The 24,908-nt window shown below is 35.2% G+C and overlaps 1 protein-coding gene across 2 annotated transcripts in view; it reads right to left on the bottom strand.

The window, feature by feature from the left end:
- Positions 1–24,908, bottom strand: part of ITGA4 (integrin subunit alpha 4) — an 83,071-nt gene that overhangs the window by 30,829 nt on the left and 27,334 nt on the right. The window contains exons 10-15 of one of the 2 annotated variants that reach the window (XR_013401888.1): positions 21,896–22,007; positions 15,276–15,370; positions 13,869–13,959; positions 13,259–13,304; positions 12,740–12,894; positions 9,895–10,054 (exon numbers count right to left, since the gene is read on the bottom strand). Coding sequence is in view for 1 of the 2 variants with exons in the window: in XM_001100929.5 (XP_001100929.2) it covers positions 9,900–10,054; positions 12,740–12,894; positions 13,259–13,304; positions 13,869–13,959; positions 15,276–15,370; positions 21,896–22,007 (654 nt within the window). In the remaining variant the exon portion in view is untranslated. The remainder of the gene's footprint in view (positions 1–9,894; positions 10,055–12,739; positions 12,895–13,258; positions 13,305–13,868; positions 13,960–15,275; positions 15,371–21,895; positions 22,008–24,908) is intronic. The other variant, XM_001100929.5, reaches the window with a different exon arrangement.

The raw sequence follows: 24,908 nt of genomic DNA, 5'->3' as shown, positions 1-24,908 counted from the left end.
ATTTTTAGTAAAGACCAGTTTTCACCAGGTTGGTCAGGCTGGTCTCAAATTCCTGACCTCAAGTGATCCGCCCCCATCGGCCTCCCAAAGTGCTGGGATTACAGGCTTGACCCACTGCAACTGGTTATTTTTTTTTTTAAGTTTATTGTGCTTTTGTACTTCACAAAGAATTCTTGAATTTATTTACCAATTACGCAGAAATTGTAACCCATTCACAATCCATTCTGCCCTGTATAACATTCTTCTACACTTAATATCTTAACTAATGTCTACACAGCATTTCTTACTCCTATTCTTGTTGATATGTGGTCACAAGCTTTTTTTTATAATCAGATTTTTAAAATTCATTGTCTTCTGTCTCCAAAGAAACAGCTCGAGTTTATTACAAGTGATTGTCAATTCTTATATTTTAACCTTTATTTGTATATGCAGACATTATTTTCTTTTAAAAATATTTTCTATCAACTTACAAATGATTTTTTCATTTGATTATTTGCTAGCATCACCAAGAAATTCCATATTTTCAAAACTGTTTTCTTACACACAGTGAAATAATCAACAAGAAAATATCTTTGAAAGCATTTGTCATTCGATTAAGTAAGCACTTCACTAGATAGTAAAAGTGTCCTAGACTCTCAAGTCTATGAAAACAAAGAGAGTCAGCCCTCTGTACCCATCAGTTCCACATCTGTGGGTTCAGCCACCTTGGATCAAAAATAGTTGGCAAATAATGGATAGTTGCATCAGTGCTGAACATGTACAGATTTTTTTCTTGTCATTATTCCCTAACCAATAGAGTATAACAAGTATTTACATAACATTTACATTGTATTACATATTATAAATAATTTAGAGATGATTTAAAGTATATGAGAGGATTTACAAAGGTTAAGTGCAAATATGGCACAATTTTATATAAGGGACTTGAGGATCCTTGGATTTTTGTATCCAAGTGGGGTCCTGGAATAGTATCCTGGAACCAATCCCCCATGGATACTACAGGATAAGTGTATATGAAAATCAAATAACATATAAAACAATGTCTCTTAGAAAGCACCTGTTCAAGCAGTCCACAGTCAGAAATGTGATTTTCAAAGGGCACTCAACAAAACAAACTTCTCCTTTTCTAAAAGAGTAAGCTAAAAAGATTTTACTACTAAAGTAACCTAAGAGGATTTATAACAGAATTCAAATGAGAAATTACATAAAGCCATGTCGATGAGAAATCTATAAAATAAGATTTTAGACACTGCAAAAATTAAAAGTAGAAATGATCTCAGGATATGAGAGAGCAGTTCACATCACCACATATAGCCCACCTACACAGAAACTAGTGGAGAAAATCTATGCAGTTTTTGTTTTTCTTGGTATTAGAATTGTTGCTATACTCAGGAGATAATTTGAAGAATTAGTCACAGACTGTGATGTCTTTCATACTAATAATTTAAGGCTCAATTTTTACTCTACTTTTCATATGGCCATTTCAATCTATAGGTTCTTCTCATTTTAAAAAATAGATTCAACAAATTCCCTCTTGACCATTAAAGAGTCAAGTGTTTTCACCCAGGCTAGACATATTAACTTAAACCATAACTGAGGTTTATATTATGCCCGTTGAGTTCCTCAGGGTAGACCCATGACACTGCAATTGACAGACCTCCTACTGAGTAATGTCAGTGGACCAGGTTTCTATTTATCTATAGACATTTCAAGCTTGCAATATGGCTTAAACATTACTGCCCCAAGGCAGGTAAGGAATAGATTATTTTCAAAGCTCATCAATTAATAATCCTTAAGGAATAGGGAAAAAAATTCCTATCACACAGATTATTGCTGTATTGCTATATTATTTATATAGTAACTTTTGATAAAAATCAATGAAGTAATTTAACAAAGATGATACACATCACATAAAAGACTATTCTATATCTTTGTGTAATTATAAACAAAAAAGATGTAATTTTTTTTCTTTTCATTTACAACATTATCAATTTATGTGTTAAAAGCAATAGTGGTCTAAAGGTGAAGCACTGGTGTTCAAATCTAGGGTCCACCAGTTATTATCTATGTAACATTGGGCAAGTTTCTTAATTTGTCTATGGCTTAGTTATCTTATCTGAAAATTGGAATAATAACAATTATGGTGGTTATACCTATACCTTATTGTTGTGATGATTAAATGACATAGTGTCCATAAGGCAGACATGACAAAATTTGTATGTTGCTTCAAAATGCAGGCATATAAGCCAACTAAGGAATTACTAAATTTCAGTTTCCTAGAATAAGAGATTCTGGTGAACATTTGGAAGGAATAAGAAAACTGAACTACTGCCAACCAATCAACATTAAATAGAAAATTAGTTACAGAACAAGGAGTAGACCTCTATTTATTAAATGGTATTTAGAACATTTGGAGCCTGAATCAGAGTACTCAAGATCCCTGATTACTTTTCCATTCTTATACAGAGATGCTTTTATTAAATTACTTGGTAAGGGATCATCTCAACATGAAACCTTGACCATATAGGAATGCTGCGAATCAAGGCCAAATCCCAAGTTATCGACTTGTGAAAACCGAACAGCTTGAAGCCCTGAGTATTACAATAGCAAACTTGATTAAATTATTCCCTAGGTGTAGGAGCTAGACGGCCACTGATTGTCCCTCCACATGTCCACTGTTTTAATTCTTCTCAACAAGCTTGCTTTGACCAAATCACATGCTATCAAATTCATACTAATTTTCCACAAGGTCTTCTCTACATCTGGTGTATATTACTTTCATTATCCTAATTAGCTATTAATTACACTTTTCTTGCAATATATAAAATGTACATGCACTCTTGCAAAAACTGTATTTGACGGATATACACACTAACTTTAGCAGCTCCACCTAAGGACAAAATCTGTAATATCAAAAATGTCTTAAAGTGATTAAATATTTGGGAGTAAAAAAGTAGATTTGTTTAAATTTTTAAATTTGGATGGGCAAGTGCTATGTATATTAAAAATAATGAAGATTCCATGCCACATTTTTATGGACAATTACATAAAATAGGGTGCCCACAAGCATGCAAATTAGCACATGCCTGAAATTATATAACGTCTGTCTTCTTGCTTGACTTTCATGGAAATCTGTATTTCTGGCCAGCTTGAGAGCTGAGCAACAGGCCCATGTCCTGTTAATTTATTTAAAGGGTGGGCCAAAAAATTTTATATCACTAAACAATAATGTCAGGAATAAATATCTGAAGCTATCTATTCATGGGTCTACTGTGTCCAAGGCAGCTCTAGGGATACAAAACTGAAAGTCAGTGCCTGTCCCAACCTATGTTCCACAAATCCACATAGACTGTGTGGGGGATGAATATTCTGATACAGACATGCCCAAATACAGAAGAAGTAGGGCCACCTAATCGACACATAAAAGGGGTTGGGGAGGCTCTTACATAGGAAGATTTTAAGCAAGGAATATGACTAGATTTTTGAAATACCTCTCTGGTGCTTATGTAGGGCTTGGGAAGGAAAAGCTGAGACCAAGACATAGGTTGGCACCTGAACCATCACCATCCTGTAAAATTGCAGTCCCTTTATGTAGTAAGCTTGTCTCAAGTGGTAGAGAACTGTTAAACATCTGGCACTACAATTTCCTGAGAAAAGACAGCACCCCCAAGACAAATGCCCTAACCATGATACCAATAGAACATTCTCAGATTTTTCTTATAGAATTTTTTAAATAGCACCAAGAACATAGCATTCATAAATGTGTTAAATATTTATTTTCTGCCTTATGTAATGGATTGTGCTAGCTCTAAGAATACAAATATGCAAAAGATAATATCCTGCCTCAAAGATCTTGCAACCTAACAAAAAACTAAAATGTTATAATAATCAATTCACTTCTAGAATACCATAATATTGGTACAATTATATAGTTTGCTCACACTTAGATTTTCAGCAGAAATGTCTGCATATATGAATCAGTCCATAGTGTGCTATCATTAAAAAATTTCTTCTTTGGAGTAAATGACATTTCATTAAGCTATGTGCATGTATCACTCAATAATATAAGCAAATGAAATTTAAAAACACACAAAAAAATTTACTAATCAAATACACATTTGTTTTCCTGAAATTACTATGGAAAAAAGATGAGTTTTAGAAGTCACCTAAAGATTTACATAGCAAAATAAACTCCCTGTATTTCAGAAATCTAAAATTCAGGAATTTGAGAAATCAAAGAAAGAAAAGAATTAACTAATCTACACAGGTAGGTTGATATCATGATTTTAATAAAACACGCTAAGGCCACTGAATTCACTGGCTCTCAGAATATCTCTGGGGACAGGCATTCTTTGTTCAGCAACTAAGCCAGTAGTTCTAGCTTTATCGGAAATGCAGACAAACAGGCAATCTTTTGCTTCTTTTGTTATCCCAATGTAGCACCCTTCTTCTCTTCTCAAATATCAGGGGATATTTTGATGCAGAGATTCCATCAAGATCAACCAAGAGATATCAGCCGTCAACATTTCAAGTGAAGTTTCACTACCATGGCTGCTCTAACATGTCTAAAAACTGTTTCGAGTTACAGTTTGGATTTCTCTAAATCAAAACTGCATCAAAATTATCCCTTGTCCTAAGAAATCTCTAAAATTTGATGAAGTTGTATATTTAAATAAAGCAAAAACAAAGATTTTCATATACTTACATAAATGGGGAAACATCTTTTCCATAGAGGAAAAAGCAATGTCTAATAGAAGAGGATTTCAATAGATAAAACACTAAATGGTATAAATGAAATTAACCATTTCCCTTATATTTCAGAAATATCATTATGAACTCTTTAGCAAAAGCTAATAATTGTATGGCTCTGATGGCAAAAATTAAAGCTTGGCCTAATTATAATCAACTAAAATACAAAGGTTTTTTTTTTTTTTAATTAAAAAATAAAGACAATTTCTTCCTTATTTTTTGAGGAACAAATTTTGACCAGTCAAGCAAAGTAATCCTGTGTGATACTATTTTAATTATGATTAGACTTAAGAAAACTGATTCCCCTACAAACCAGATAAATGAACACATAGCCTCAGAAAAATAACATGCCAGAACAAAAATCTACATGACAGTGATATAGATCCTTATTAGACTATTAAAAATGCACCTCTAGTCCAAGAAGATCTAGCATAAAACTAAAGAATTGTGATTAAAAGAGAATAAGTTTTTAAACATAAATTTTATATAAACTTAAGATCTGGAGTCTTTTTGACAGCCGAATTCCCCACCATCAAAGAACACAATGGATTTTGTAATAAAGTTTAAAGGCTTTCATTTGCATAAGGTAATCAAAGAATTGTCAGCAAAAATAAAAGCAAAATTCAATCTTTTCCTCACTTTTAGGTCTCCAAGGCTTTTACATTTTATATCTGTGCCATCTTTGCAGCTCAATCCCTTTAATAGTCAATTCCAACAATTTGCTGATTGTACTGGGATCTCCGATTGAAATTTCTTTCCTGGTCCTTCACCCTCTTGGTGTGACCCCTCCCCTCCTTAGCCTGCTTCAACTTCGCAACCAAAAATATAACCATTCCCTTGTATATTCCCTCCTGCTGCATGCTCCTTGCTTGCTTCACTCTCTTGATCAAACCACAACCCTGGTTAATTGTAACTCTTCATCTACTCCTGCCTGTAAGGTTGAATGTGACTGGGGGGGAAAAAAAACACACACACAAACACACAGGCTACACTCAGTTTATGACAATGAGTGCAAGTGGTCCCAGACACCATCTGACAACCACCCTGTATTTTGTTACTCTCACATTCTCCTGGAAGACTATTTCACATCTTCCCAAACTCCAAATACCACTTCCTTCATCCATACTCTGGTTGATGAGTTTGTTTCTTAGTTCACTGAGATTATTAAAGCAATCAGACAAGAACTTCCATAGTCCCCATCACATCTACTCAGCACCTGTAAGCACATACTCAGATGAACCATGCACATACCTATCTAGAACCAACCCTTTCACTTGTACATTTAATCCTTCCCTTTTTGCCTTCAAGAATTTAGTTCCAGCTCTTTTCCCCTGTTACATATATCCCAAGTTTTTCACTCTATTGCAGCATGCCTATCAGCATAAAAACATGCTAATGCTTCTCCCGTCTTAAAAGACAAAAACCCAGAGAACTCTTCACTCCACTTCAGCTACTGACCCCCAATTCCATTTCTTTGGTCACCTCTGAGGCAAAACTTTTGAAAGAATAACCTATAACGCTTCCAATTCCTTTCTTTCCCCCACCCCCTCCACTACTGTCTGAAATGCTTTTGTCACCACCACCAACAGCCTCCACATTATAAATCCAATGGCGAGTTTTCAGCCCTCGTCTTATTCGATCAAGCTGCCGTATAGAAAACATCATCATGCTTTCCCCTTTGGCTTTATTCACTTCACTTCCAGGATGCCAAACACTGTTGATTTTCTTCCTTTCTTACTGATTGGACCTTCTTATCTCCCTTGTGGGCCTCTTCTTGCCAACCTCTTCATGTTGTAGGGGCCCAGAGTGCAGACACTGACCCTCTTCTGATCTCAGCCATCTTAATATGATTTTAAATACCATCCATATGCCAGAGATATATTAAGTTACCTTTCCTGTTCTCTGCCTGTCCTTAACTCAAGATGAGTATATACAAAGGCTTAGTTGATATTTACACTTAAAATAGGTCTCTCTAGCTAGCAGGCCCATGACTGAACTCTAGAATTTTCCACTCAAAAGGTGTTCTCCTGAAATATTGTCTCAATTGATGAAAACTACATTCTCCAAGTGGCTCAGGCTAAAGACCCTGGAGTCATCATAGAGCCTCTTTCTCAGATGCCAGACATCCAGTCTGTCAGCAAATTGTAAATTGGATGTCAGCAAATTGACTTCGACTACTTCTCACCATATCCACTGCCACCACTTTTGTTGGAACCATCTCTCACCTGTGTTACCACAGTAGCCTCTTCTCCATGTGTCAACTCTTTATCTCCTACTCTATTCACAACACAGCAGCTAGAGTGTTCCTTTGTATACCTATGTTAGATCATGTGACTTCTCTGACAAAATGCTGTTATAGATCCACCTTTCTCTCAGAGAAAAAGCCACAGGTTTTGCATAATCTCTCCTTCCACCATTCTTCCCTTTGCTTACATTTCTAGCCATCCTTGCCTCCCTATTGTTCTTTAAAATAACCAGGTACATTCTTCAGGCCTTTGACTCAGCTTTTCTCACTGGAATACTCTTCTTCTGAACCAGGTGTTCTCAAAGGATGGGTCCCCTGGGAACTTTGCAGAAATGCAAATTCTCAGGCCTTTCTGCAGACCTACTAAATCAGGGATTCTAGATGCGGCCAGCAATTTGTGTTTTCAGAAGCCCTACAGGTGTTGCTATTACACCCTAAAACTAAGAACAACTGCCCTAGATATCTACATGGGCAACTTCCTTACTTCCTTCACGTCTTTGCTCAGCTGTCACTTTCTGAATGAAGCCTACTCTGAGTATCCTGTTTAAAATTGTACATTTCACTCCTTCTCCAGCACTGCACATTTCTATACTCTGCCCTCCTTTTTTCATCACCCGTATCTTCCAAAATACTATAAAATGTATATTTTTATCTTTTTTTTGTCTCACCCCAGTAGACTATAAGTTCCATGAGGGTAATAATCTTTATATGTCCCATTCACTGGTATATACAGAATTTGACACAATGTAAGTACTCAATAAATACCAAATTAATTGAGTGAATGGCCAGTAGGGACAACTATACGAGTAAAGCATGTCCAACCAACAGGCAGGCAGGGAGTCCTCTGACAAGTGGGGATTGTGGGCGGAGTATATAATTAACAAATGTCACTTCATTTCATTGTAAGGAATGCAGAGACAAAATAGATACATATGTTAACACTCCCACTCCTGGTACCATGGTACCAGATGTGTTTTATGGAACACAGGAACAACCCAGGCATCCCAACCGCTATGCATCTTCTTTTCTAGTATTAGGAAGATGGAAGAATTCAGATTGCTGTCTTATGCTTTCAGACTGTAGAAACTTAAGAGTGTTAATGTTTCCTAATTCCTTGGGCTATCACCCTGGTGGAGGTGGGAAATACACTCATTACATTCCTACACCTTCTTAAGTAACAGCTACAGCTCCTTGACAGAACTCAAGTTCAGGGTAGCTGCAACTATGGTTCTTATCTTCTGTGTGGGTTTGTTACAAAGGAGAGGGTGGGAGTAACTTTTTGCCTTTCTATATGAGTTTTAAAAGTGTTCCAAACACAAGCAAGGTAATTTAGGAAGAGAAAAAGATACTGAAGGAAATGATTATTTTTAAAAAGTCAGCCTTGGCAACAGACCAAGACTCCATCTTAAAAAAAAAAAAAATGGCTTTCTAAAATTTCATTATAGACCTCTATCTTTCTTTTAACACAGAACATGTACTGGTTAAGAATACTGGCTCTAGAGTTAGAGCTCTGTTATTAGTTGTGTTTGCCATGTACAATCCCAGCAGTAAGTGCTATCATTTAATATTTACAATATGGTACAAAGGCAATAGCTGAATCCTGCTACCATCAAAACCATGGTAACACTACAAATATACATGCAACAAAACACTTACCTTTGCTAATCATTTCTGCTACAAATTTGCTCCAAAAAAGGTGTACAATTTTGATGATCCCTTATTTATAGGAACGATGCCAAGAAACACAGGACTAAATAAACCAGATCACTTTTGCAAATTTTTAACACAACGTGTTTCTTTGTGAACATCTAATGTTGGCCCTTTTATTGCCTTTAAAACGATCTCAATATTTGTCTCTACAATTGACTAAGGTAAGTAAAACGACATCTATGAAGCATGAAAAAAAGAACCTCTTTAGTTCCTACCATATAAATGATAGTTACATTAATATTCTATACTTTTGGCTCTGAACCATCTAATAGCTTTATTCTAGTACAACAATAAAAACTGTTAAGGGAAATGAGGAAATAGCATGGGGATTATTGCTCTTAGCATTTAATAGTGTATTGAAGTCTTGATGATGCTTGCTTACATTTGCTTGGAATAAGTATCTAAGGGAAAATTAAGCCCTAAGCTGAAGCTACTATTTGAAATCCCAGAAAGGGCTCCTGGGAATAGTTTGGCTTTTTGTGACAATAGATTTTCTGATGAAGTACACTGTTCCCTAATGAAAAAGACCTGGCACGGCTTCATATGATAAAATTTGACCAATGTGAGGAGTGCGATGATCAGTTTGGGAATGAGTGTTTTAATAAAAGAAACATGAAATCGACTGTGCTTTGGCAGGACATACCCCAAACCATCATGAGAGCTGTCGTCCTGGCCCACAGATGATCCCCACCATGCTACAACTGCGCGAGTTCCCACTGACATCACTGACAAAGCTGGCACGGAGACAAAGACATAATCCAAAAGCAGCCATGTTGTATTCTGCTTCACTGGAGTCCTATGAAAAACAAACTAACTTCCCCGCCTCCCCTGACCCACCCCAAAAAACGTACCATGGAAAAGATTTGAGGTTCAGTTGAGCTACTGAAGATTGTGTATTTCTAGGCAAGTAGATAAAAGGGATAGGAAAAATGAAATTTTAGAAAGGAAAAGGCAAGTGTTTTCAAATGATGAGGTCAAATGTGATAAACGTGAAAAAGGATGATACAATAAGAGGACTCTGAATTACTTGGGTTGAGACTGTCTAATACTTTAACTGGAGCAACAAGGTCATAGTTTAGGAGGGGTAACAGTTGCTTTTATCTACGTTTTATAAAAAGACACCAATACGATAAGTTGCTCTCTATCAACAACATTGAAGTTCACATATTCATTAATAAAAAATAGCTTACATTACCCGCATAAATGCTTGATGTGTTCTACAGTTAGCTACTCCGCTGGACACTTGTATGCTTCCTGTAATCACGTCAGAAGTTCCATTAGAAGAAAAATAGAATCTTGGTGGAGACTCTGTCTTTCTGTTCACATCCAAACTCATGTTATAAAACAAAACTGCAAAAATATAGAGAATCGCAGTTAATCTATTTACTGAAATACATCTATTGTTATTTTTGAAGTGCTAATAGTCAAAGTTATATAGATTACTGGAAATAATATCTGGAATTCTCTTTATTAAACAGCTTTTTAAAGACTAACCTGAAATATGAAAGAGGGAACAATTAAAAATACAAATTTTACAAATTGCTTTTATAAATAAAGATTTATGAACTTTCCTCTAGATTTCTATTAACACTAAAATCTTTAGTTATTTGCTTAAACCTCCTATATATAAAAATGTAAACATTGTTGCTAATAAAAGTCTTGCATAATGGTTCAGATTCCTTTGGAGTCATTTTTTCCTCAGAACATTGACTAAGAAAGTATAGACACAGCGCTTTGCTCAAATGTTACTTGGAAAAATTCTATCTTATGTGGTTATATGACTAATTTTATATATGACTTTTTTTAAATTTTAGATTTGTTTGATCTGAAGGCTTTTTATTTTTTATACACGAAGTGAACACATGATTAAGTCAAATCTATGTATACGGTTTTCTTAAAAATGTCATCTTTCCAGTCTTATGCCCTGATTATCTGTCCTTCCTCTACATGTTATTGGTTTCTAGTTTGACCTTCCAGTGTTAATTTGTGCAATTTTTAAAAAAATTCTCTCAATAAATATTCTAGCGGTTTGGCAGGGTTTATTTCAAATCTGACATAGTAAATATTCATCTGCTCATGAAGATCTCCAAATTATTAAAAAAAAAAAAAAAAAGAAAAGAAGAGAAAGAACTGTTAAAAAGCAAACAAAAACTTCCCAGCCAGATCTTACCAAGAAAGTGAGACCCATTTCACGAATCTAAATGGGTTCTTTGCCATGCAAGCTAAATATAATATTCTTCTGAGGTGTCACTCATTATATAGAAGCAATAATTCATATGTGATAGTTTAAAGAATTTATGTAATTCTTGACATGTTCATTTATATTTTAGGAGTAACTTACACTTCTAGAAGAATTTTACCTACTTATTTCAAGGAAACAAGCATAAAATCTATATTATTCTTTATACATTTCAAATAAATCCTTCAGTCATCTTTTTAGTTGGAAAATAATGAAGTCCAAGTCAATTGGATTTCAAAATTATAACTGAGATTCAATACCTCAGAGAAATAGCACTGCAACTGAAATAGCTATCTACAAGTTCATTGTCCTGAGTTAAGAAAAAGAGTAAATGAAAATGAGGTGAAAAATAATCCACTACTAGTAAGAGTCAAAATGTCCTGGTTTTATTAAACATGCTTGCCATGTGAATTATTTCTCCTGGGAGTCATTTTGTGATAATTCTAAGATATGTTTCTCTAATAATGTGATGATTATTTATGTGTTTCATATGTTTGTCTTCAACTATTTTTAAAAATATCTGGTCACAATGGAATTGTTAGTAGAGAAAACACTGGTTTTACATAAAAGGAAAGTGCCCCATCTACTCAGTGTGTGTCTTTCAGATTATCCATCAGCTTGTCTGTGTTAATGTGTAATTTACTGTGTGGTCAGGTTCTCAAACTGCCATTTTCAAATCAATAACTAGATGAAGGCTTGCCCACCCTCTTATTACTGTAGCTCTGGCCATGACTTTTCCAGGGCACTATTAAAAATAAGTCTGATCTAAAGCAGAGATATCAGAGTCATTGTGTACCTTTCAGGTACAGGCTCATTGTGTACCTAATGCATACTGAGACATCTATTACATATCCATGGTATTATTTAATAAGTATGTGGGCCCTTCACACTGTTTAGATAACAGCAGCCTGCAGGGTCATGAATACAATAAACTCTTGACAGGTCCTAATAGAGGATCATAAATATTGTGAATTATTAATCTCTAAATGATATGCCCAGATATGCTCTTCTCCTACCACAGGCTAGTTTCACTAGTAGTTATTTTCATATTAGCCTAAATAAAACAATTAGGAACATTAATCTGCTAGCAAAAATGCTTATAAAGTCACATATACATGATTTGGAATTCGCCACCATGATTTTGGATGAGCTGTATCAATGATACGTTCTCCAGAGCAGATAATTGAGAGTTGTCTATACATAGGGAAATGGGTATGGTTCTTAGGAGCTTGTAGTCGCAGTAAATTGTTAACGGGCATATTATTTATATAAGATAGAATCAGGTCTAGCTTCTTCAATTTTTAAAATATTTTTATGATTATTATTTTTTTGAGACAGGGTCTCATTCCATTGCTCAGGCTGGAATGCAGTGGTGTGATCATAGCTCGCTGTAGCCTGGACCTCCTGGGCTCAAGCCTCAGCCACCTAAAGTGCTGAGATTACAGACATGAGCCACCATACTTGGCTTTCTTCAATTATTGAAATTGGATAAAATATGAAGAAAGAGATTTCACGGGTTAAGCTCAGTTGGTTTACCTTAAACTAACATAGCAAGAGATACTATGTCCTTTGCTTCTCATAATCTCTAAACAACTACAGCCTTCTAATGTGCCCAACTCATTAGTTAGAACAATGCAAGAATCTGGACAATGGAGAGGAAAAGTATGCATCAGGTAGTTTCTCGTCCCTGCTCTAAAGATCTCCATGGTGAAAACCGGTGAGGGCTCCAAACAGGACTGTGGGATTAATGAAAGAACCGCACCCCATGAAGGATTAATTTTGTAAGGCATACTCACCAATGTAACCTGGAACTTCCTTGCCCTTATATGAGAAACAAAGTGTTAGATCCATGCACACAGAAGGCCATCCATTTTCAACACAGTCAAATTTCGTTCTATTTACTGACTCAGGGTGGCTTAAAGAAGCTTCAACAATGACTACAGGTCTTGTCCTGAGAAGGAAATAAAATTAGCAATGTTAATTACAGAATTATTTTTCCTTAAGAAGTGTATTTGTTTTGTCAGTTTACATTGACCAAGTAATTTCATGAGTCTTCCTTATTATGTGTGTACATACTAATTACATTTCTGTGCACAGGGAAAAATAACTTTTTATTTAAATGTCCAAAAATATTGACTTTGATGATTTAATTATATCTCTGTAAGGTGAAAAAAATACCCTAAAGTGCAATAATTAAACTTCAGAATACCAAAAGAGTATCATGAGGTCACTACCACTGCTGATTTTAAACACTGCCTCCCATCATTTACAATTAAACCAAATTGCCATTATGCAGTGAAATATATCAATCTTACCTTAGCAACACAGCAGAATCAGACCGAAAAGCACCAACTGCTACATCTGGAGGATAAAAAAAACCACAGATTAATGATCATCATTAGTCAAAGAGAATTACTTTTCAGCCATAAGTACTGAACTGCGTATCACCTTTGACTACCTAAAAACACTACTTGTAGAAAATTAGAGACTATATGCTAACATCTTACAATTCATTCCTCTTTTCTCTGAATCTACTCATGTATAACAGTCATCCCATTATGATATATCATAAACTTTATGGTAAAAAGAAGTTTACTAAAACAAAATTCAATTTTTGGACTAGAAACATTCAAATTTCCTTTCTAAATAAGTTTTCTTTCTTTTCCTCATTATCTATTTGATTTTCATGAGTGCTTTCATTTTTTCAAAAACACAGACTATAACATTGAGTAGCTAACACTGTTAAGCTGAGGAATTACTTGATCATTTTAGGCCCATCCTTGAATTAAGGAGAACTTTAAAAATGAATAAAAAAATTATCAGTAAGATGAAGTCTTTCATACCAGTATTATGTACTTCACTATAAAGCAATATCTATAATAGAGCTTATTCCAATTTATAAACTATGATAAACTAATTACTCACCTACATATCCATTATTATCTGCATCAATTTGTCCTGATATAGACTGTCCAAACATACTTAACGATTTGCTGATCTGAAGTCCTTCGATTCTCTGAAAAATAGGAAAGTTGAGTGGGAAGTAGTTTTTGAATACTAATATACCAGAGAAGCAATGATTTAGCTAAATAATGAGCTTTCCCAGGCATGCCTTGGCACATCTACTAACAACGTTGCATTTTAGTTAAATCAAATACTTCCAAGAGTGACAAATTTTCCAGCTTGAAATGAACAGACGACATTTATTTTGTGACTAAAAAAATTTACTTTACTTTATGAGCAAAGGGAAAATTATGTTGTACAGATTTTCTAAAATAGTCCTGACTCCCTCTCAAGTCTTTTCAGAGATAGGGGTCTCACTATGGCACCTGGCCTGGCCTGGAACTCCTGGGTTCAAGCAGTCTTCCCAGCTCAGCTTCCTGAGTAGCTGAGATTACAGGTGCACACCACCATGCCTGGCTTCCTTAGGTCTCCTCAGGCTCTATATTTACTTCCTTTCCCAACATGAACAATTAAGTAAGTAATTTGGAAAACAAGATGTCTATAATCACTTAGTGGAGCCTATGACTGAGGCTTTTGATAAAAGCCGGCTTTTTAACAAGAACAATCCTAGCCAGATATGTACTTTCTATTCCACATGTCTAATTTCATGTTCACATACAGGTTTATAAATATTAAGCTGATATTCATACTAAGAAAATTACTATTTTTGTTTACTAGGCAAATACATTTCTTTTATGTCAATTACGGAGAACCATTTGCTCATTTTTGCCTAATCAAAAATAACTGCCAGCTAATATTTCCATGCAAATATCAAGGAAAAAACTTTTCTTCTCTGCATATGAATGTCATTTTTTTTCTAGGCACTGAAATGCCATGATTTTTCAACATACACAAGTGAAGTCAGAGTAAGATTCTGAGACATGATTAAAGTGCTGTCATCTTACTACTCAACAGTGAAAGAAACCCAGAGTATCATATGTGTGTTTGATCTCCCTGTGCAATCTTCATGAAATATGGAGCTCTAGCCACAAGGCGAAGACACAGTTAATCAAATCCAAATGGGCATATTTTAGAATCATATGGATACTACCTCGGAATACAATTTAATGAAATACAAAGACAAATATTTAATGGTCAATAGATAAGCTAGGGTGGAAATGAACTACAACTCTTATTTATGGAAAAAGGGAGTTTGAAGAATTATTAATCCCTTAAAATAAGATCATTTGTCACTGTAAGTAAACGGTGAAATGAAGTGTGAAGTATTTGAAAGAGAAAATTAAGAAAAAAAAAGTCCACATAACCCTGGAAGTTTTAAGGATACGCATTATAACCAATGCTTCTTTTGGAAATAGAATAGTATCTTACCTGCGAGAAGGCTGATGAGACCCCATCTGCACGGCCATTGTAAATATAAATAGCACCTTGCAAGTCATCTTCTTGTGGAGCTCCAATAGCAACATCTATCCAAGAATTTAAACAGTGGAAAAATAAATTCTTGATACAAAGAATGCAACTTCGAAAACTAACCTAATGAACCTTAATTCATATCACGTAAGAAAACTCTCTTTTATGAAAAATAACAGTCTTCCTCAGACAGAAAAAAATAAAATACGATCATCATCATATACAGGATTGCACACAATAGTTTGTACATGGAAGAAAGCAGAGTGGAAGCATCTGAGAGGCAATCTAACAAAATGATTAGGGCATGGGCTCTACAGACAGACCACTGGGGTCTGATCCAAGCTCTGCCACTGGGCACTGCCATGCTAGGCTGGGTCCATTTCTTAATCTGTGTTTCAATTCTCTCACTTATATAATGGGATCATAATAAACACTCTCAGCATAAAAGGATATAACTTCTGTAAAGTGCTTAGAGCAGTGCCTCGCATGTAATAACTTCTCATAATCTATGAATATTTTGATCACAAGAATTTTTACTTTGGGAGCCCAGACTTACCTTATTTGCAAAATGACTCTTAACTTAATTCCTATTCCAATGAAAATGATTAAGGTATCTGTTAGAGATATCTGCACACACATACACACAGGATTTCAGAAAAAGGATTTGTTCTGTAAAATAATGATTATATCACCTTTCTGTATATAATTATGTCAGACTATGATACCAAGGGAAAAAAAAGGTCTGATCAACTAACATAAGAAAACCTGAGTAAATATATAGTACAAAGGAGAAAAATAATATTCTACAGTTGCAAGAGCATTTCATTATTTTACCAAGTATTGTCTATTTATCTACATATTTATTTATATGCAATGGCTTTTTATTACTTTAATAGAAACCTAAAGTAGTTTGTCTTCATGATATTACTTATTACCATCAAACTGAAAACCTTTTTATAAACAGTGGTAATTTTTGGCTACTATTTCAATGAAGATAAACATATCTTTGATGTATAACTCCATGCTAAACAATGTAAAATTGTAAAAATGCAAAAGCTTTTCTAGTTTCAGTTAAAAAGAAATGGTAGACACCTATATTTACTTTGTTTATACATACTAAGGCTAGCCTCTTTTGACTTGTATGAAGTTTTTCAAACTTTCATATGCAAACATGCCCATTCATTTATTCATTCATTGGACAGCTAGTGAGCACCTATTATATTCCAGGCATTTGCCAGGAGCTGGCAAAACAGGGCAGTACCACAGAAGGAAACTCATTGTTTAGTGGGGAGGAATGGCAAGTAAGAATAGACTAATAACATAGCATGTGAGGAGGAAGTGGTGGAAATTAGGGAAGGCTTTTCATAGAAGATGATGCCCAAGATAAGATTAAAGTATCCATAGGTCATAGCCAAGTGAAGAAAAGGGGAAATGCAATTTAGAGATAGGGAAAAGCCTGTGCAAGGGCAGGGAAGCAACAGGCGGCATGGCACATGTGAAGAATGGCAACTCATTTGGAATAACTGGAGTCAGATTTGTGCAGAATATATACATACAGGAACAGAGGAGCAAGAATTGGAAGGAAGAGAAAGAGAGGAGGAGGAAAAGAGGGACATGAAAAGAAGGAGTGGAGAAAAGTATCTTATAGCCATTGAATGGAAGACAGCAATTTCTTTAATCAGGGCTGGGTTTATACTTCCACCACTGTGGTTAAAGCTGTAGAATTTGCTATACATTGATTCTTAACACATGAAAAAAATAACAAGCCTTGTTCGTGAAGTGGTAATATGTAATTCTTACAGTATCTGTTATTAGCAAGAGTGATCTAGATTAAGGCAAATATTTAGGAAAAATACTGATGAGCCTTTTCAGCCAAAATATTTAAAAGGTCCAAATAAATTTTTTTCCATACAGAGGACACTTCAATCTTTGGCTATCACATATATAGATTCAAACTCTTACTTCCTGGATTACACCTGGATCTGTTATATAATAAAGTTCTAGCTATCATTATTCAAATGAGAAAGATACATTTTGAAATATATATAAATGTTTTCCAAGCCTATGCAACTTAATTTGGGACACAATATACAGAACACAGGTATTTAACGATTGCTTTTACTTCTTATCTGAACATTTTCATTCTTTTAATATAAATCAAAATTATTAGCATTAGTGTCGGCCAACACTTATGTTTACAATGTAGGTACTGTGATATGGGCTTCCTGCACATTTACCCAAGTAACTCTCACAACCACCATATTAAATAAATACTCTGACTCCAATTTTACAGATGAGGAAACTGAGGCACAGGGTATAACCTGCTCAAGGTGACAGAGCCAGGATGTCATGGAGCTGGGATTTAAACCCTGCAGCCTGGCTCCAGAGTCTGTGCTATTGCCATGCTCTATGAACTCATTAACAACAGAGGTCATACCCCCAAATTTCCCTTCCTAATACTGATTCCTGTTCTGTGTCAAAGAGGTTCTCTCTCTCTCTCTCTCTCTCTCTCTCTCTCTCTCACACACACACACACACACACACACACACACACACACACACACACACACGAATACTATTCAGCCATTAAAGAAAAGGAAATCATGTATTCTGCAGCAACAGGGATGGAACTGGTGGGGGGTATCATTATCTTAAGTGAAACTAGCCAGGCACAGAAAGTAAAATAACACATGCTCTTAACTCATAAATCAGTGCTTTAAAAATGTGTTCACATGGATGTATAAAGTAGAATGATAGACAATGAAGACTCAGAAAGGAAAGGGGTTGTGGGGGGTGGATGATGAGAAATTACTTAATGGGTAAAAATGTATGTTATTTGGATGATGGATACCCACAAGCTCTGACTTGATCACTATGTAATCGATACATGTAACAAAATGGCACTTGTACTCTATAAACAAATAAAACAGAAGTGCTCACTTAATGATTTGATGATATATCAATATTTCAGGTGCACACAAAGTAATAGTACAGCTTGTAATTTACAATTGTAGAACTTATGGTTCTGCTCTAAAAATATTCAAACATATTGTCTAAAAGTCAGATAATAAGGCTCAAGGTGAAAAAAGAAACTAAACCGATAAATAGCGGTCTTGTCAAGTCTATTTTACATATGAAATAAAAAATGCTATCTGCTGTTGGTCATGTCAGATATATTAGTCTGACCAATTTTTTCATGCTTTTGAGGAGTTTTACACTAAACTTTTGCCAAATCAATTGGTCATCTTTTTAGAAAATGGCTTGTGTTGCTTTTCTAAGGACACAGGAAATAGAGTCTGATTTTTTTTTTCCGTTTGAGAACAACTGAAAAGTGATATGACAAATGCCAAGATAACTTAGGTTTTGCTACACAAAGTACCACAAAAATTTGCATAATAAAGACATTAAGTGTGATTTGCATCCAATATTGGAGTCTCTTTCTACATAATCCTACACTTCTTGCCATGAACACAATGTATCTTTACCCATTCACCCCAGAAAAATAAAATAAGACAAGATGGGGCAAAGTAATAAAGAAACACATAAAGAAAAAGAACTTGTAAATTCCTGCTGTCTCATGCAGGCAGACATGGTGGAATAGGACACACTCACCCTGTTTCCACATCAGCAATGGTCTTGCTAATATCTAAAATATAGAAAATGCCTACTTATGGGCAAAATAGAAGATAAAATTAGAACTGGAGGACCGGGGGCACGGTGGCTCATGCCTGTAATCCCAGCACTTTGGGAGGCCAAGGCGGGTGGATCACAAGGTCAGGAGGTCGAGACTATTCTGGTTAACACAGGGAAACTCTGTCTCTACTAAAAACACAAAAAAATTAACCAGCAGGCATGGTGGCAGGTGCCTGTAGTCCCAGCTACTCGGGAGGCTGAGGGAGGAGAATGGCGTGAACCCGGAAGGCAGAGTTGCAGTGAGGCAAGATCACACCACTGCACTCCAGCCTGGGCGACAAGAGCAAGACTCTGGTTCAAAAAAAGGAAAAAAAAAAAAAAAAGAACTGGACCAAGTAGAAAAAGATATATGGCATTATAAACACTCACTGAAGTGTTAATGTAGCCACTAAATGTAAATATGCTGTGAATTATAAAAGGTATTATAAATAGCACAAAAATATGCAGAAATACTTTAAAAAATCATTTGCATAATAACCTTCCAGATATAAAGGTATTACCTTTAGGAGTGGAGTGCTGAGGGTTTTTAGCGAAACAAGAGTTATGTGAAGCCCAGGGTCTCCTATACAAACTAAGAGACTGCACTGTCCCCTGAAAGTCCCCTCCGAAGTCCTCTTCCTAAGTCTCATTGACAGAATACTCTCTGTCTGTCCTTCACACCACTAGAAAATTACTTGAGCTTTTCCCAGGTACTAGAGTAATTCTAATAAGGGAATTTGCCTATTGCTCATGACAGTTTTACAGCTCTAACTATAACGATAATGATAATTCAAATTTGTCATTGACATTTTGATGCCACAAAAATAATTTCTATGTGTACATACATATATTTTTCACATTCAAAAGGGTAATAGTGGTCTTCCTTAAATGTGCCAATTAAAACAAGACAGAAAAATCATAAACAAAGTGTTTTACTAAACAGTGATTTTGTGTTTTTAAAAGAAAGAATTGGGTTGTCTATACAACACACATGACATATCAAAATGCATAAACATGGTTTTATCCGCAGGTCTTTATTAGGTAGAACCCTTAAATTTGCCACTAAATAAGGCTTATGTTTTCAAGTATTACTTTTATTTTCTACTTGATTGTAGAACTATAAAAAAGGGTGCCACTATTTTCTTCATTTTCATTTATTATAGTACATGGTCTGTACCTGATATGGTACATCTGTCCCAAAATAAATGTTCAATAAATATCACAGAATTGCTGGTTACTTATGAGATGTAACATCAAACATAATAAAATTTTTTGTTTTTAATCAAATCAGACTTTTAATAAAGATAATAAAATAACAGTTTCTTATTGCTGTACATTAAAACTGCACACTTCTGAATGGAGAGATCAGTTATCAGTGAGTTGCTTTTCTATGACACTGGATGGCTGCACAGGAGCAGTGCTGACCTGAATGTATACAAACTCTCAAGGGATGTGAACTCAATGTGATGAGTGACGGCAGCAATGGCCAATACAGGAGTGCAAACCAGGTGTCCCGCCCCCTTTCTAGGAAGGGCATAAAACAAGACATGATCCCTCTTACAGTTCCAATTAAACAAAATACCCACAACACCTTCCCTCACCCCTGTCCAGGATGAGGTTATTTGTGAAAATGAGCCAGTGCCCAACCTGGGGTTCTGGTAGGGTAAGGGAAGTAGGGGGAAGCTAGTGATGGGTGGGGTACAGAGAGGCTCTCCTCCATACATGTTTTATTAAAATATTATGTGTAATCATAATAACCAAAAGTATATACATATATTTTTTCTCTTTCAGTTTTAAAATAGTAAACAAAAAATCCAGAACAGTAATACTTGTATAACATAGTTACACTATTTTACGTTTAAGAAGGTTCCCTGGAAGCATGTATTCAATAACTGACTTTTCGTGTAGAATAACGCATTTTATATATTTAAAGTAGATTCTGGTATCTAGGTACAAGAAGACATTAAGAAGATGAGAATTTATAGTACCCCATTACTTTAATCTCTGAGAAAGCTGTAGCCTAAAATTACCGAATACTAATTGCCAATGGCCTTATCAAGAAGACAATTATGAACCCTAAAAATAAGTATCAAATACTTATGTGCTGAACTCCAGGAAACTGCACACTCTCCTCTTAAACCTATTCATCATTTCATGCACAATTCTAACAGACTCAGTTACTTACCACTTAGAACTAGATTGATAAAAGCAAATTTTTAATAGAGAATGCTAGTACATGCAGGGATTTCAACAACAGGACTGACATCCATGGCGATATGCACAGTTACCACACTACCATCTATTCAGTTAGTGAAAAACTTCAATATCAGTGGGTAAACAGCCACTGTCCCCAGGCTTCCCAGTGGCCTGCGCAGAATCTCTTCTCAAATTCCCCAGATCCTCCCATAACATGGCTATAGGGAATGCCTGGCAGAGCAGAGGGTTTCCAGAACCCTGCTCCAGCTCTGCAGCCAGCCTCTGTTGGGTTTGGTCAGTGTCTTTATTGTACTGATAGTTAAATACCATGGTCCAGTGAGTCTATGATACACATTTCCTGCCCATATTTTATTATTTCTGAAATCAGGGTCTTCCTTAACATGAAAAAATAGTGGGCAGTAAGAGCTTAATAGGCAGCTTTTAGGGACACATAAATAACAATGCAGTTTCTAATCAATGGTGCCTTAGAATCACTGAAATAAAGTATTTTGAATATCATCCATTATTAACAGTGGTAAAGATCAATGGGTGACAAACTGAGAAGTCATACATAACACTAAAGAAAAAACTTAGCATGCCATTCTGGCTCCATTTTCTATAGGAAGGTAAACAACACAAAACTTTAATCATATTTTCTTCCATAAACCATTTTAAAAGCAGAAATCAAGCACCAAATTGATAATTTTAATTACCTTCAAAGCCATCATTGTCAATGTCACCAAGATTAACTATACATTCGCCAAATCTTGCAGCATATTTGTCACTTCCAACGAGGTTTGTTTCCATTTCATTCATTACTGCTCCCTAGATAGAAAGGGGGAGAAACGGTATCATTATAACACTCCCTGACAACTTTACACAATTTACTGTTGTAATTGGATATGGATTTTTTCTAATGCGTCAAACAAGTTGGACAAACTACAGACTGAGCTTTAGTACACACATCTCAGTTCAATTCAATAAATATTTATTGAGTCTGTCAACACATAATAGTATGATTAGAGCTCGGAGGACATAAAAAATTGTCAAACTCATGATCTCTAGCTTTGAAAATCCAATAAATCATTTTGATAATTCAATTTAGCAAATATTTATTGAGCTTCTACTAAAGACAACACACTGTGCAAAGAGTGAAAAGGTGAAAGGGGGCAAGGAAGTGTGTGTATAAAACACATTCCCTTTCTTCAATAAGCCCACAGTTACAGGGAGGGCTTAGCCCAAGCATACAAATGACTGAGAAGCAGAAACTGCTTTACCATATCAAGAAGCAAAAATAAATAAATAAAAAATCTAATTATAACAGAAGAGACTTCATAAAGGAGATGGCATGCCAGGTGGCTATTGAAGGATAAGCGTAATTTTGATACACAGAGAAAACCAGCAGCAAAACAAATTCCAAAGAATTTGGCTCTAATGAATGGCATGTATAATGAATGAGACAAAAATGTCAGATTGCAGTCTTATAGTGTGGCATCTTGATTGTCAAGGAAAATTTACTCTTAATTTAGGGAACAACAGGAAACACTGAAGGTTTCTGAGTTGAGGAGTGACATGCTTGAAGTTGGTCTTTGGAACCAGCAGCAGTGGAGCATAGATTAGTCAATGGATAACTAGGAAGGAGGAAGATGAGTTACTACAATAAGACATTCAATAATGTAATAATTAGCTGTTACAATCACAGCTATCAGTTCTCTTCACAAACTTTGATCATGTCAGTCCTTTGTATTAAAAAGAGAAAAGGCCATATCCTTTCTTCTTCTCAAATCTACTTGGCACTCCTTAAGCATATACACGTTCTTTCCTTGTCAAGTGTCTTCATTTGTGAATTTTCCAAAAGAAAAATTCTGATTTTTGTCTTTCTCAAACACTACTTCCTCTGTAAAAGCTTCTTGACCCAAAGGGAATCACTTCTTCCACTTCGTAGGTACTTACAATGTGCCATGTATCACGTCGTAGTCAATTGTTTACTCCTATTGGTGTCTTCACAAGATCCTGAAGTCCTGGGGACAGCTCTATGATTATTACCTCTTTTTATAGTCCTGGTTACATTTCAGATACTCACTAAATGTCATTTATTTTATTTTAAATGAACTAAGATGACTGGGAATCATCTTTATAATCACTTGACGCTGAAGCAGCGAATGATTGATTCAAAGAAGTCAGGGAAAAAACAGCTTGGCTCCTGGGCAAATGTCTAAATTAAAGAGCAGAAGGGTGAAAAGGCTCCAGGGAGAACAGACAAGGTACAGACTTAAGACAGTGCAATGGCTCTGAAGTTCTGGAAGGAGAGTTTCAATAGGAAGAGGTGATCACTATTCTTCAAGTATTCCCTAGTCACAGAGAGTGGTGACTGAGAGTTCACTGGGAACCCCTGAGAGCTATTTTAGTACAAGTAGGTAGAAGCCAGAGTCACTCAAGTATCATTCTTTCTTGAGTTCATTCAAAAACAATTTCACCTACTTGTCTAGGACTCTTTCAAGCCCTGATGAAACAGTGGTAAACAAGACACAATATCTCTCCACATGGCATCTATACTACAGAAGAACAGACAACAGCAAATCGAATCAATGTAAATAAATGCCACTTAGTGGTTAGCGCCATTTCAGAGGGTTGAGAAATTAGAGGTTAAATGGAACAAAGGAAGACTATATCAGAGGATTTAAAAGCTGAAATCACTTATTAAATTAATTCAAGTGTTTAATAAGAGTAGTGCCTCGAGGTAGGCATGATGGAAGAACAGGAGGGTAGCCAAGTGGGTAGAAGGGTTTATCTGTTTTTCCTTTTTTTTTTCTTAATGAGATTAAGATTGCAATGGGGGAAAATTATTCTATGTTGCTTTACTTTAGGTATACATGTGGATGTTTAGTTGTAAAGAGGAAGATAAGAGAAATCTGCAGCACGAGGATGTAGCCAGTACAAAGACCACTATTTTTGGAAATGGAAATGTGAAATCTATGGAAGAAAATTATCTGATATCACTATTAATGAGATTTAATGATCACTGTGTAGATAATTTGCTTTTACTATTAAATGTAGGTTAAATACAGTCTAGGAAATTCCAAAGCATAAATAACTTCCCTGCTCTGTATTTTAAACTTTGAGAATCTTCCATTTATAAGACTAGATGTTTTCTTTCTTAAATTGTAGAGTTTAGTCTGATGCTTAATATAAGAACTTGCTAAATGCTCTGAAACCATTGACTGAACATAGTTACAAATACTTTCTTGAAACAGAGTCCACTTTGTTGAATCCTGACTGAAAAATGCTATGCCATTCGAAATGAACTGGTCTTCTCACAAGCCCACTCTTGTTTTCAAATCAAAGGAACAGGCCAAGATCTCATTAAGACTCCATAAATTTTTTGTTTTGACCTAATGTCAAGAATCTAGGCTGGCAAGATAAGGCCAGAAAGTCTTTGAATTATCAAGTGGTCAGTTTCTACCACAATAATTTAAAATTGAATTATAGTCAGTAATTACCTATGTATACAATTAATATATCCACTGTGGAATAAACTGTGCCAATTTTATATTCTTATCAAGAGCATAATATATATGAATTATGAAAATTAATGTTTTAACAAAACACATCTTGTTTCTAATTGTTTTCAAATTAAGAAATTGAAAATACTTAATTATTCATCTTCTAGTCCTAGTAATGTTTTATAATTTATATAAGGACCCTAACCAGAACTATTAAGAAATC

This window comes from Macaca mulatta, chromosome 12, assembly GCF_049350105.2.
Source record: "Macaca mulatta isolate MMU2019108-1 chromosome 12, T2T-MMU8v2.0, whole genome shotgun sequence".
Classification (NCBI taxonomy): domain Eukaryota; kingdom Metazoa; phylum Chordata; class Mammalia; order Primates; family Cercopithecidae; genus Macaca; species Macaca mulatta.
This window is presented reverse-complemented; position numbering and strand designations above follow the sequence as displayed.